Here is a 15,228-nt window from a genome sequence, read left to right as displayed (position 1 = left end):
CAAAGAAGTTAACTATAAATCGATTTGTAAATTAAATCAATGATTATGATGTTCTCCCAAATGTTCTTAGTATTTGCCAAACAGAAAAGACAGAACTGTAAATAAAAATTGAATGCCAAAAACACAAACACCGAACATAAACAGTAACTTTTATGGGAGAAAAAGTATGGGTTGGGGCGAAACACAAGTGAAATACATATTACCTATCAATAAGCTAAGGCCTGGCAAAAAGTACAACCCCTTTAATACTGAAAAATGAAGTCCACACGTGTAAGAACATTAAATATATATATATATATATTAGAGCTGCCTTGAAGCACACAAATCCTTGGTGGGCTGGAATCTGAATCCTCAATCCTCCTCATCACCATGCATGGAATCCTCCACCAAGAATCTGGTTCTACTACACAACCGCAGAGAACGGCGAGAAAAGGCTTCTAGAAAGAAAGATCTTGGGACAAATAAGGCACTCTGCATCCTTCATGGCAACCTTTCAGATCTTTAAAAAACCTACACAAACACGAAAGAGGGTCAACTATTCCCAAAGATGCACTGAACAGCTGGAAAACTAGCAGTTTATGGCATTATAACCCTCCATTTAACCTTTTTTTAAATTAAAATTAAATCTGGGTAAGACCTCTTGGAGAAGTGGGTCACCAGTAAGCTCAGAGAAGGTATTAAGAAGCATCACAGAAAAGATTAGAATCTGTTAGCACCCAAACCCGCTGCTTGAAGAACTCAGATCAAAAAGACATTTAGTTCTTTGCTTCTATCCTCCTTCTGAAAGAGGCTATAAACTACAGTCTAAATGTTTCTGGCTTGTGGTTAAACAATACTGCCAAATTAAAAGAAAGAAAAGAAGAAAAGAAAAGAAGAAAAGAAATTATACAGAAGAAAAAAATCTGAGTAGGAAAACCCACAGAAGGTGTTTCATGGCTCGACCAACGACAGATAGGCAAGCAAATTTTAGCTGCAATGAATCACTCCATTCTTTTTCTTTTTTAAAAAAGAACTTCCTTAAATTCCTGGATATTTCTATGACATCCATGAAGCTTTCCTAATTTCGGACTATTAAAACACATATGACACAAACATATGGACATTTCTAGAATTGAGTGGAAGATGCCAGACACAAAAGGGAATATACTATAGGGTTTCATAAAGTACAAAGACTCCATAATATAAGCAAAAGTAATAGATGTTCCTAGAAGTAAAGTAAATGCTCAGCATGTGAGGACAGTTAAAATTGGAGGAGGGTAACCCACGAGGGGCTGTTGAAGCTGTGTCTTGACTGGGAGCTGACTCAACAGTATGTTCAATTTATGAACATTCAACAGGCTCTCCACTTACATGTGCACTTTCCTGTATGCATTTGATAGTTCCATAAAGTGTGAGTGTGTATGTTGGGGTGTGTATCAACTCTGCATTTTGAATTCCCTAAAGTCCAATTTGGGGAAGCCAAACATTAGAAACTAATTTTGAGCATGTCACCACCAAATGGACTCCACTGGGGGGGGGGGGGAGCCAAAGGAGGTGCAAAAGGTTAATATTTTGGCCACACAAAACACATTTTTTTCTTTATTTACTGGACCAGAAAGCCGTAAAGAATGAACTTCAGACTTTGAACTGTTGCATTAACCATTTAAGACAACAAAAGAAAAAAAAAATTAAAGTCCTCACAGTCTCTAGTTTATGACAGATTTATGTTAAGCAGAGGGAGTGGATTATATCCCCATTAAACTTAGTAAAATTAATGACTTTTTAGTCATTTATTTCAGAGTTCACTTAACAGCTTCCCAATGAACCAAGAAACATTTTATTGGAGATTATGGTCAAGCCAACTGAATCCGCCCAGTTACAACAGGTCAAATTACAAGCAAAACAGTTCTAGGCTTTCTCCTTGGCAAAACAAGGATTTGCCAGAAAACACTGTCCCTCCACAAAGCATTCGTGTGAATCTGCTTTACTAGTTCCTTTTGAGATGTGGACATATAATTTCATTTTGGGAGAAAGTAATTCCGATGATTCAAACGTGGAAAATGCGCCACTAAACATATTTCAAAATTCGGTGATTTAGTCTCTTGAATTTATTTTCACAGGAAAGAAGCTGAAAAAACAGTATCAAAAAAAGAAAAATAAAAACATGCATAGCCTGAGGGCTTCTAGGTTCTTAGGAAGTATCAAAAGTTCTAAGAATTTGTGCAAAAAAATTATTTTTGAGAACTAATCAGCATGTTATTTGTTGATCGAGACAATCTGAAGAACATTATAAAATGGATTACGAATCATCTCCCCACGATATTTTCTCCTTTCTCTAAGAGAACATATTTTAAAAATGAGTGATAATGCTAACCAAGATTTACATTTTGGCTTCAGAAGTCAAAATAATTCAAAGTATTTAAGGTCAAATTAATAGAAAATATAACTCAGAAGCTCACTACTTAAAAAAAAAAAAATCTTATCAACTCAGTAAAGAGGAACTGAAATTCCTCTCTAATGCGATATTCATTCCTTGAGTACAATTTTATTGAAAGAGTCCCCAGTCTGCAGACGAAGGATGAAAACCATGTGCTTTGTAGTCAGGCTCAATCTACTCTAACAGATACCATTCACTCTGGATTCTCAGAAAAACTACTCAAACTGAGTTCCACTTTCATCATCTCTAAAATGGGAATTTTATTTCACAGGGTTATGGATAATTAACTGGGATAACATAGTTGTTCTCTTCACTGAAATTAAAAAATATGTTATTGTAAAGGTTTAGTACTACCAGATATTAGTTAAAAAAAAAAAAATCAGAGAGGTGGCCGCAAATATTAAAGTTTTAACAATTTTCTCTGGTGTATGTGCTTTTCTGAGTTACATGAATGACCTACTGAGAATTAATAAAAATAAAATAAATTGGGAGATGTCCTAAAACTGCATATGAGGAAAAAAACCTGAAGGGCCAGGCTTACAACCGTTACTGAAAGCAGTAACAGAAAAGTTCAATATTTCGGAGCACCTGGCTTAGTTCAGTCAGTAGTGTGTGTGACGCTTGACTTTGGGGTCCTCCATTTGAGCCTTATGTTGGGTATAGAGACTAGCTAAATAATTAAACAAACAGACTTTTTAAAAAAAATTTCAATATTTAATGTAACAGAAGAAAGCTGAATAAACACAAAATTTATTTTAATACTGAGGGGAAAATGGCCATTTCACATTTCCATTTCCAGTAATTTCTGGAATAATATACTAAGACATAGCCCTTCAATTAAGTTTTTTGGATTTTTTTTTTAACAAATTCCTTTAACTAATCCACTGACACATTAAATAATATATCAGAATGGGGGAGAGGGAATCTGGATACAAATATTTTCAATTATGATGGTCAAGTAAGCAATTATTTTTAAATTAACACAAAAACCAATATCAAAACTAAAAATATATAAATACTCTATGGTAAAGTAAATTTTTAAGTTAACATAAAAACCAGTATTAAAATTACAATAATAATATATTATTACTCCAGCACTTATTTATTTTTGTTATATGAAGGTATATTTTGTCAAAGAAAATCGAAGAACGGATCATGGATCAAGCATGTCTCCAAGCACATCTCTATATGATTGCCATATTATATTTATAATAGCACTTCCTTTTAAGTAGTTCAAGCTGTTTTAAAGGCATTATACAATTAATTTTCCAATGCTACTTGGGAAAAACCCAAGTTAAACGGTTTATTTAATCAAGGCAGTAGACCAGAACATCTGATTTCCATATTAAATATTCTTCTGTACCTTATGTTCTAGATAGTAGTAATAAGGTGTTTAGACCGCACTTTTGCCACCAGAAATAGAAGGAAAAATTAAATATTCAAAGGAATGTAAGAGATATCACAATTGTTTAATGAACTAATGTAATCCCTCAGGCACAAATAACTCAGCAAAGTATGGTTATTTTATGATGCAATATGGAACCTATTCTATTATTTAACTACCCAATCTTTTTTAGGCCTAGTTGTAGCTTAGCCTGCTATAGGTTGTTCTCAACACAACGTTAGGATGTTCTACTGTTATTTTAAGTCATCTTCATCCTATTTCTACATTGTTTGATCTTCTATTCTATCATTATAGCTTCTACTACGGTCTTCATCCAATTTCTCCTCATTTGGAAGCCCTGAAGTCCCACTGGTCATATCCGCTGTCCCTCTCTGATGCATTTCTAGGTACGTGACTGTGCCAAACATTTGGTGGTTTAACAATCACTTTCTTGATCTGGAACTAGAACTAAAATGCTTTACTCCACACAGTAAGGGCTCTCAAATCTGCATGCATATTACACATGATTTATTAAATCAATTTCTACTAATGACATTCAGAGTTCAACTAATCCAATCCTTTGTAATTACAAGTATTTTAATACATATCGTTATACACGCATGCAAACATATGATGTATGCATCATGGATTTATACATTATGACTATACACACATCATGATTTATACATCATGAATACCCATATATCTGTAGAAAAATAACTTGCTAGGTCAATGGGCTATATTTTTAGTGTTGACCCATATCACTCAATTCAAAGGTTCTTGTGGAAGCCGTCTCCTTTCAAAGAAACACTGAAGTATAAAAGGAATAATTTTTATTCTTAGTAGTATCATATTCCCCTTTCTTTAAGTCTAACCCCCCAAAATAGTTTACTTTTAGTGGTAAAAAAAGCACTGCCAATGAAAAAAATTATTTTAAAAGTCAAGCATATAAAAAATACAGATGACTTCTAACCTACCATATATAATAAACTATTGTTGATGACCTTCAAAGTGATATTCTACCACTCTGAGTATGTGGAAATCTTTGCATTTCAGGTTAAAAATTAAAATCATTCCAAAGTCTTTGAAAAGGAGTCATCTGGGGGATTTTTTTAAAGAGCCCTAGGAGTCCCAGAACTGGAAAGTGCCTTAAAGATCAACTAACCCAACCAGGCCCAGTATTTTACTGTTGAGGAAAATGAGGTCATGAGAGTTTAAGGGCATAAACTACATCTGGACTAGATTAGAACCCCAGGTTCTTCCTGCCCTTGACACTAGCTCTTGCCCTTGACACTATGTAACATCAGCTCATTTGCACAGAACAAAATTACTACACCCTTGGTACCCAAATCACCTTGACGGCAAACACAAATTGTGATAAATGTTACAGGAGATAGCAACCTTCAACATCGGTTAGATAACAACCCTCAACATACATGTTGTACATACACACACATACACACACACACACACACACACACACACACACACACCAAGGTCTTGTGGACTTCTCTAAGTACAAGGGAGGCTCAGACAAGGAAGTGCACTGAGTATGAGAGAATGACCAAAAATAAGAACTGAGAAGCATTTATTTATAACCCAAATTTTCCTTTCAAAAACTCTGTTGTGACACAAATCATAATCTTTAAATCCAAATCTGTTAAAAGGTCCTATTTAGCTCCGGAATTCACCTTCTTTGACTTTAAAGACATCCCTCTATCTAGGCAGAAGATACAGCTCTAACTAAAACATTCATCTGTATATACCTCTTCCTTGGAATGAATAGGGTTGTTTAATTAAAACTGATCTACATTTAGTTAAAAACACAAAGACTAGCATCTGTTCAAATTAACTGATATAATTTGCTATAAAATTAAAACAAAAATAACTTTTTGGTAGGAAAAGATAGAAATGTGAAGCATAATGATCTGTTGATACAAATTACATTTCAACTTACAGTTCTTAACCCAACTTGAAAATGCTTAGGTTTTTAGAGGGTATACTAATGGCAGATATGAAATACTCAAACAACAAAACCCAAACTCCAAATCTATCATATTTTTTAAATGGTTGATAAAATTCACCACCAGTCTGTGCAGTGCTTAAACTTGATTACTTTTTGTATTTGAGCCAAAAGAACAAATTTGAATAATGTTAACTTGTGCAAAACGGTAGAGTATATACACAAACACTACATTTCTTAAATTACATCTAGGATTTTTCTTTAAAAATCACTCTTCTAACTTAAGAATATCCCTTTGAAAACGGAATGGGGATTTGAGTTACTTAGGATTTTTTTAAAAGCATTTTAAAGAAAGATTAACTGTTGCTTTAAGTCTTGACATTTCCTGATTAATAACCTAAAGCTTAATGAGGCACAACAGATTTAAGAATTGAAAATTTTTAATGAAAAGGGAAATTAAGGACAGTTTGGTGCAATACACTGTCACCAAAATAATCTGTTCCAGGAAGACTTTAGTCTCTTTATGAAAAAAAAATACAATCTAAAAAGAACTTCCTCTTAAAATCTGAACTTTTAGAAGAAGGTCAGAGCAGACTTCAGGAACGTTTGAAAGTCAAAAAGTACAACCTGTACATAAATTCTGAACTTGCAATTGGGGCTTAAAAAATTATATAGAGAGATGGATATAAATTATCTATCTATATCTCCATGCATATATATATATTTAAAATGTGTCCATAAAATATTTTAGAATGCACAAATTATTATTTTTCAAATCACACCTAAGATGCTTGCATTGCACCACCTATGAGTAATGACCACATACCACAAGATAAGAAAAGGGCAAAGTTATGAATAACTAGGGCCACTAAGTAGAATAAACTGTGAATACCAACTATGTTGATTCTCCTTACTCTCACAATAAGTTGTTACAAGACACATGAAAATCAAGTAAACATTGAGAATAAATATGCTTTATATCTAACATGATTACTGCGTACTAGATTTCCCACATCCTAAAAAAAAAAAAAAGCTTCTTCTTCTATGTTTCATGTATTGAATATGAATCCTTTCAAAGTGTTTACACCTAACAGATGAAAATCACGTATGGTTTATGCCATCTATTTTCAGACTTCTTCACCAAGGGTTGAAAGCAGGACCTATGTGATAAGACTAAGAATCCAGAGTATCTATAAACATTAAGGTGATGTCCTTGATGCTTCATAACCCATACAAGTATATTTAAGTTGGAACAGTGGAACTATGCATTAAAGTGTGAACTAGAAAAACAAAGCAGGTTTCTAGTCTAGTAATTACTGGGTAGGGTTTAAAAATAAAATTGATTTTTTTTCTTCTCTTTATTATTATTATTATTATTATTATTTTGGCCTGATGATAAATCTCTTGAAGTCTTTGAAAGTCACTTGTATAATTTAAAAGGAAAGTTTGTCCTAACTTTGTGATATCCTTTGACCCCTGAAATTTAATGGTTAAATTTGACTTTTTTGTTTTTAGTGCAAAAGAAAATGCTAATGCCCTAAGTTAAAATGAGGAAGAATTAGAGAAAATCTTAAAGCTGAATATCATAATGTGCAAAATTCACTGGGATTGTGTAAATATAAGTTAACAGAACTAAACTAATAAGGAATCTCTCAAAGTAAAAATAAAAGTGTTCAAAGTATAACAAGGAACACTTCAGTTAACACATAAATGCATAAAGTCCTATTGAATATTTGTTCTTCTTTAATCGGTCTGAAAAAATAAGGTTGCTCTGATCTATACTAATAACCTATTCATCCTCTTTCCTAAAACTCTTGTCTTCTTCGTCTGACCTTAAAAAAAAAAAAAAAAAAAAAAAAAAAAAAAGGCTTGAATAGCAGATGACTGCAGAGGGGCCATTTTCACCTTGCAGATAGATCTTTGTTATTCTGGTGTGTAAAGCAGGCCATTAGCACGAAGTCATTTCTAATCTCAGTTGTACAATCCACATGGCGCATTTAACCCTAAAACTCATGTTGCATAAACCACTGTTCTTTCACTCCTAATGACCTTGCAAATCATTCAATGTGATGGCTTAACTTGCACCCAGGAATCAGGAAACCGCTAAATAACTTGCTGACAAAGTTATAATTTCCCTTTTCCTGAGGGTTTACAAATGTCAACATGACATCTGTCTACAAGAAACTGAGAAAGAACATGGGATGGTAAAGATAAGCGCATTTTTTTTTAAATGCTTTAGGAAATGACTTAGAAAGTTCATACCTGACTTCAAGGCAGATGACTAATAGAAAATGAGACTGCTCCAGTGGTACCACACTTAGTCCCACGATATGAATGACCAACAAATGTCTCCTCCTGTCCTAACTTCACTGCAGTTTTCAATTAAAACTTACTTTCAGATCAAAAAGTTAGTGAACATAATACCATCTACCGCTGGTTTCACACTGAAAATTTATGAAAAGTTGTTTGTGAATCAGTAAAACCACTCAAGGATGTTCAAAATTAATGTTCTTAAAATATGATTTTTTTGATCAATGGCATTTTCTTTGTTGAAAAAAAGTAAAATATCTGATGTCCATAGAATTCTTGAGTTTATCTTGCCCTCCCCCTAACTTCAAACCACTGAAGTAGCATTTTTTTTTTCCTTCCTTTCCCTTCAGCCTAACCCCTTCAGTAAACCCTATTTGAAAAGAAGAAACAATAAATGAAGTGACAGGAGGTGAGAGAATGAGGACTGCGCACTCCAAGAATAAAGGGCGGTTTTATAACAGGAGATACTTTTGTTAGTAAGTGACTGACGGGTCTCCTCCCCCAGTTAGAAGAAATTCCATCCACTTCTCAAAACTGCAGAGACCAAAAAACGTCTAGTCTAATAGTTCAGAAACCCCAGAGTCAGGAGAGCCGAAGGGGGCGGACTGGCGAGTGGGGGAAGGGGAGAGAGACCAGCAGGAGACGAAAGAACAAAAGGAGAAACCCAAGAAAGGAGAAAAGACGGGACCCGGGCAGCCACGGAGTCAGGGAGAGAGAGCGAGAGCTTGAAAGCGGGAGAGCACGACCTGGGGGGAGAAAGCGCGGAGCTGGGCAGGGCGCGCCGCTCCACGGCGCACCATGGACAGGGCTCCAGCGGCCTCTTGCCCACATCCCTCTAGGGGGCGGCGGGAGAAAGAGCGAGACCGCGGGCGCCGACCCCGTCCCGCCCCCGGCGCCCGCAGTCCCCCACCCCACCCGCCGCGGCCGGAGCGCGTCAGGCCCTGACCCGTGAAGACCACGGAGGGGGGCGATCCGCACCATCTGTCCCAGCCCGGGCCACCACCGACGCAGCGGCACTTCCGAGCCGCGCCCGCACTTTTCAGAGCTGCCACCCGCCGGCCACCCCCAGCTGCAAGGATGAGCAGGGGGCCCCTTGGGCGGATTCCCCCGGAGACCCTGACCTGCATTCAGGGCGGACACGCCCTCTCCTGCAGCCGATTTGGAACCCCATCGCCTGCGGGGGCCCATTCAGAAGCCCCCCCCCCCCCGGCCCCCGCTCTGCCCCAGCTCGGCGCGGAGGTTGCAGCTGAGCAGCGCAGCGTCGCTTCCCGGGACCCCGTGGGCAGCCGGGAGGGCCCTCGGCATGTCCTCCAGCCGGACGCCACGGGAAAGTTGGGCGGTCAGCCGGGCTGGGGGCCGGTGACGCGGAGTGGCTAGGAGCCTGCGACCTGCCTGGAGCAGGTGCTTCCTGCGGCGGAAAAGCCTCCTAGTACCGATTCCATGAAGAGGCTGTCTGGCGCTCTCCCGAAGGCGTGAAAAGTGCGGAGGCTCCTCGCGAAGGCGTCCCTGAGGACGCACGCAGGGGAGAAAGAGAGGACAGAGGGAGAGAAATAATAGCCGAGTAACGGAACTTCTCCCCGCCCGCCAGGATAAGGGGCGTGCGGGGCAGGGGCTGGGTGCGGAGACCCCGGCCCGCAGACACTCTTCGGGGCAGGGGGACGAGGTTTTCTTCCAGGTGGGACCGAGACAGAATACAGGGAGGGCAAGAGAACAAGAAGAGAAAGCAACTCTGGGCTGGGGTAAAGACAATAGGACAGTGGAGCCCTCGGGCACCGGGAGGCGCGCGGGTGCCAGGGTGGGGTGGGGTGGAGGCACGTCCCGTAACTAAGACACCAGAGTGAGAATTCCTACTGCAAACTCGCGACCCATCCCTGCGGAAATAAACAAAAAAATTGGAGCAAAGTGCAAAGCGAGGAGCGAGAAGCGTAGAAAACTGCAAAACCTGGGAGCTATCCTGCCTCACCCTTCTGCTGCCTGGAGATACCCCCTACAAGCTCGCCTGGCCCGGAAGGAAGAACAGGGGGAGCCGGCGATCGGTCCCTTCGGGACGGAGCGGCGCGGGAAGACCAGCCGGCCCGGCCAGCCCTGTCCCTGCGCCCGGCCCGAGCCTCGTGCCTGCGCAGCTCCCGACCGCGCGGTGCGGCACCTCCCTTCCCGGGTGCGCAGCCTGGCCCCGCAGCGGCGCGGGGAACAAAGGGACCCGGCGCCGCCCGCCCCACCCCGCCCGCGGCCCGGCCCGCGGAGACGGCCGCGTACCTGAAGCAGGGCCGCCAGAAGCGGCAGCAGGGTCCGCGACGCTCCCACTATCCGGCACATGGAGGCGGAGAGGGGCCGAGCGAGGAGCCGGAGGCGGCGGCGGCGGCAGCAGCAGCAGCGGCAGCACCAACAGCGGCGCGGAGAGACGGCTCCAGGCAGTTTCCACCCCCTTCCCTTCCCCTCCCCACCCCACCCCCTTCACCGCTGCTCTCCTCTCCCCGCCAATGGAGAGCGAGCTGATGACAAATAGCGGGCCGCGGAGTCCGCGGGACTCGCACCAGGAGTAATAAAACAGACCGAGAGATCAAGGAGCTGGGGAGGGGGCGGGGGAGAAAGCAGGCGTGCGTGTGAGGGTGTGAGAGAGAGAGGGAGAAAGAGAGAGAAAGAGAGAGTGTGTGTGCGTGTGTGTAGGCGGCCGCGGTGGCAGCGCAGGCGGCTAGGCTCCGGCCCTAAAGCGCAGCGGAAGCCGGGAGGGATGCAGGCGGCGGGGACCTTGGCCGGGGTAGGATGCGGAGGTGGGAGTGGAGCGGCTGGCGCTCCCGAGGAGCTCCGCAACGCGAGGTTTCGGGCTCCTGGCTTTGCTTCCTCTGGGTCCCCTCTCCAGGGCCGCTCTGCAAGACGAAGATGCCGAAGAGAGCGCCGCGGGGAGGGCGCTCCGGGCCGAGCGCGCTGCGCCCACAAAGGGCAGCAGTCCCGCCGGCCGGCGCCTCCGCTGCGTGGGGGCTGAGGGCAGCTTTCCGGCTCCCCTTTCCGGCCCCCTGGGGACTTGGAGACTGTTCTCCGGCCTCGGCCGCGCGGGGGTGAGGCCGGGGCCGGCGCGGCCGCTACTGCCGCGGCTCCGTCCCGCGCAGCTGCCGCCGCGGCCGCCCCTGCTGCTTGCGCGCCGGCACCCGCCTGCCGGTCCTTGCCCCGCGCCGCTCACTCGCGCGCGCCGCCCCACCCCCTGTCGCCGCCGCCGCCGCCGCCCGCGCACCCCGCTCGGCCTCCGCGAGCGCGACCGACGCGAGCCGCAGCCGCCGCCGCCACTCTCCCCGCGCTCGCCGCACGCGCTGCCAGGCTGCGCGGCCCTCTCTCCTCTCCTCTCCCTCCCGCCGCCGCCGCCGCCGCCGCCGCCGCCCTCACCCCCGCCTCCCTCCTCCGCCGAGCTTCCCCGCCCGCGTCGTGACCAATCGGAGGCCACCGAGCTGCGGCGGTAGCCGGCCAGATCCACGGCAGCCGCCCGCCCCCGCCCACCCCCGCCCAGCCCCAAGCACCCCGTTTTTGCTACAGCCCGCGGGGGGTCGCCGGAGGGAAGTCTGGGGTGCGCGGAGCACCGCCCCGGCAGGTGGAGGGGCTGCGGGCAAATAAAATAACTTGCACGGGAACTTGATGGTTGGCAGGTTCCTGGTTGGACCGCGATGGGGAATCAGAGATTAGGAAAGGGGAGAATGTCTCCTAGGTAGCCTAACACACGCTATTTCTGTTTTCTCATTTTTTTTCGAGATAGATTATTTTTCCTGGTAGGGGCAGACACAGCACACTGGCGACGCCGGCAGAGCCCATCCTGGCCATTGTTGTCTGAGGTGCTTGCCTTGAGCCACCTGCGGGCCGGGGAGGGCGGAGGCCGAGGTTTCTCTCTGGCGCTCGTACTTCTCCCACCTTTGCGAATGTGCTGGAACAGCCCAAGTTTTGTGTTTCTTGTTTCCTTTTCTTTTGTTTCCTCTGAGAGTTTGAGTGCGTGTTATTTTATGTGAAGTCTCCCGTTTTCTATTTCTAACTCGTGAGCATACTGTTCACAATTTTTAACACACAGTTTCAGGGAATTTGACTTCTTCCCTACACCACCTCCAACAAAATCAACAAAGAAAAACAGAAAAGAAAGAAAAAGAGAGGGGGTAAACAACCTAAAAGCCAGAACTCGCTGTGAAAATAGGATTACCTAAAAGAGAAAATGACTGATAGTTCACAGTAGAGGACATTTGCTTCCTTTGCTTAAGGCATGAACTTGGAGTGGTACACAAAAAGTGAGAGACTTTACAAGTTTGGGTCACAAGCATTTGTGGAATAGAGGGAGGGGTGAGGAGTAATTGATCTTGGCTATATAATACATTTTTCCAGAATTTATTTATTTTTATTATTTATTTATTTATTTTTATTTTTTTAGGTTTTACAGGTAAATGAAAACACCGGTTCTTATTTAAGCGTTTCCACACTCTGGAGGTCTTGGAAATTCGTTGCAGTTAATGAACATTATTCTACTTTGGGTAACTGAAGTACTAACTGTCAGCTAACTAATTTCTTTGACATGAGTGATGCAGCTTTTAATAATGTACTATTGCTGGCTAGGCTTTTAAAAATTTAATATTCATAGGGAGGCTTATTCAATTTTAATTAAAACATAATATTGTAGGCCATTTTTAAAGTGAATCTCAAAAATATTTCCCGGATTTTCTTCTTAAAAAGAATACAGAAGGTCATGTTAATTAAATTTAGGGATAAAAGGCTTGGCTTGTTTTTTTCTTTTTTTCTTCTTTGTTAAATATTATTGTCACACTATTGCTAATCTGCCTAAAAGTTCTTGCACTAAGGTATTGATAAATTCCACTTTCCAGAAGCCATGCGTAATAGTAAAACATTCAGTAGCAAGATGGAGATATTGTTTGTCTTATTACCAAGTAGCGTTTGTAGATCCCATCTTCAGAATTAAGCTGTGATCCTGGACATGAGACCTTAGTTTATATCCTCCCCACTCCCAGCAGTAGCCATTGATGTTTATTGCCATTCTGATTAATTTAAAGTAGAGGAGATTTCAGCATGAGTAACTCTATTGCTTGTTAGTATTATTTGCAAGAAGCTTTAAACATCATGCCCCTTATAAATTAAACTCTTATTATGACTTCAAAATCTGCTTTGGAATGCCTGTTAGCTAACTAATTCTCTGATTCCAATAGGTTTTGATCATACAGATAAGAACTTGCTGCATTTTTTTCTTTTTTTTAATTTGGTCCAACTTGTGTGCCTCTCATTTTTCAGTGGTTGTGAATTGCTTTGGAAACTTGCCTGAGATTAACTTGACCACGTGGTCAGCCACATCTTGCTAATCAGCCTTTTATCACAAGAAGGAATAGCCTAGTCAAAAATCATGTTATTGGAGACTTTGTGCATCTATTTGATGTTAATAAAATTAGACCCATTGTTGACTTTGGCATCATAGTTAAAATAATCTAATGGGGCCATTCATTTCTCTGGGCAAATGGTGACCAAACTCTTGGATTTTTAGCCTCAAATCACAACATTGTCAGTCAGAAGATTAACTTTCCATCAGCCTGCAGAGCTCCAGGGCTGCAGGGGAGTTTGGCAGTGACCCAGGGAAACAGCCAGGTGGTAGGGAAAGGGGAAGAAGACAAGAAAAAAATAAAAATTAAAGCTAGGCTCGTACACTGAAAAATCAGTCTAATCCTTTTGATTTCTGGCCCGTGGGCTGCTGCTGATTTGCTAAAGAGGTCTGCAAATAAGTGTGTGCACCAAGCATTGTGGACACATGAGTAAACGACGTGTCCTGCACACATAGGTGGTTTTCACAAGTATATAGATACCATGATGATTCATTTTTAAACATTTATTTCAAAGTAAAATCATAACAATTTTTTGTGTGTGTTGGTGCTTTTTCTCAAAGAGGAGATGCTAAACCTACAAATATGTCATTCGAGTATTTGTATGAAAGTGTCCTCATTTTGAAAACAAATGACAAATAGTAGTAGTCTACCTGTCGCACCCCCACCTGCAACCTCCCCTCCCCGCCCACACCACACAGCTCCCAGGCTTCCAGACTGACACCAGACTTGTCTTTACCCTATTCCTGGATTTTTCCTCCTTCTCTCCGAACCCCCATGGCAAGCCGGGATTGTCCCTTCTTCCTTAGGAAGTGGTCCTCACACTGCAAGTTTCTCCCCAGTTAGCTTTAAGGGTATTAAAGCTGACCTTCCCTGGGTTATACCCCAGGTTATAGAGTGATGGAATGTTCTAAATTAAAGTTAAAGATGATCTGTGCAACCCCCTTATTTTCTAGGAGCACTGAAGCTTAAAGAGGTACACAAGGCTACCCGCTGGCAAGCAGGGAATCCTGATGAGACACGGGCTTTCTTACTCCCAGTCCTATCTAGGCTCTTTACATTAAAGTGTCCCTTTTAACTTTAGAAAAATCAATGATATGGAGAAACAGAAAGTTTAATAAGACTGGGCATTTTTCCACTATTTCTCTTAGCTATTTTGTTCTCTGCAGTATAAGTAACATAGGGCCCATAACTGCTTTTCTCCCTACAGGTCTCTGTTTCCATGTGCCATTTTTAGTCTGGTCATCTCACTGTATTTAGTGTGATTCAAAATTAGTTGTCTCAAAATTCATATATTTTCTCTCTTTTTTTCAGAATTTATTTATCTATTTAGACCAAGAGATAGGGAGACTGGGGCGAGGAACAGAGGGAGAAGGTGAGAGAAAATCTCAAGCAAGATCCACCCTGAGCATGGAGCTCAATGCGGGGGGTGGAGGGCCTGGGGGTGGGGGTGGGTGGCTCTCTATCCCAGGACCCTGAGATCATGACCCGAGCTGAAATCAAGAGTCGGACTCTCAACTGACTGAAACACCCAGGCACTCCATCAAGATTCCTATTTTTTATACAATCTGGCTGCTGAGTACAAATCAGCCCTTCATTTGGTACTCAACCAGAGAAGTCATCATCTGTTCCAATATTAGAAGAAAAACTTGGGTTAAATCTACTCTTGTTTGGAGATATTATTTACCTTGCTTTCTGTCTTTCCTTTTTAAAAAATGTATGTATATATGTATGTATGTATTTTTTTTTAAGTATTTTAAAATCCAACTTAATGTTTCCATGGAAAATATAACCATGTAAGTAACTT

The 15,228-nt window shown here is 42.4% G+C and overlaps 1 protein-coding gene and 1 long non-coding RNA gene across 3 annotated transcripts in view; one reads left to right on the top strand and one right to left on the bottom strand.

Annotated features, from left to right (window-relative positions):
- CDH2 (cadherin 2) overlaps positions 1–11,225 on the bottom strand; it is a 212,257-nt gene extending 201,032 nt beyond the window's left edge. The window contains exon 1 of the mRNA XM_082699852.1: positions 10,330–11,225. Coding sequence (XP_082555978.1) covers positions 10,330–10,389 — 60 coding nt within the window. The 5' untranslated portion in view covers positions 10,390–11,225. The remainder of the gene's footprint in view (positions 1–10,329) is intronic.
- The window catches only part of LOC309848366, a 34,973-nt gene continuing 23,904 nt past the window's right edge, over positions 4,160–15,228 (top strand). The window contains exons 1-3 of one of the 2 annotated variants that reach the window (XR_014303000.1): positions 4,160–4,207; positions 8,424–10,231; positions 14,736–14,796. This is a non-coding gene — a long non-coding RNA (uncharacterized lncRNA). Of the gene's footprint in view, positions 4,208–8,423; positions 10,232–12,472; positions 12,528–14,735; positions 14,797–15,228 lie in introns of those variants that run through there. The other variant, XR_014303001.1, reaches the window with a different exon arrangement.

The sequence above is a fragment of the Mustela nivalis genome (genome assembly GCF_964662115.1).
Source record: "Mustela nivalis genome assembly, chromosome: 14".
NCBI lineage: Eukaryota > Metazoa > Chordata > Mammalia > Carnivora > Mustelidae > Mustela > Mustela nivalis.
Note: the sequence above shows the minus strand (reverse complement) of the source record. Positions and strands in the feature narration are given on the sequence as shown.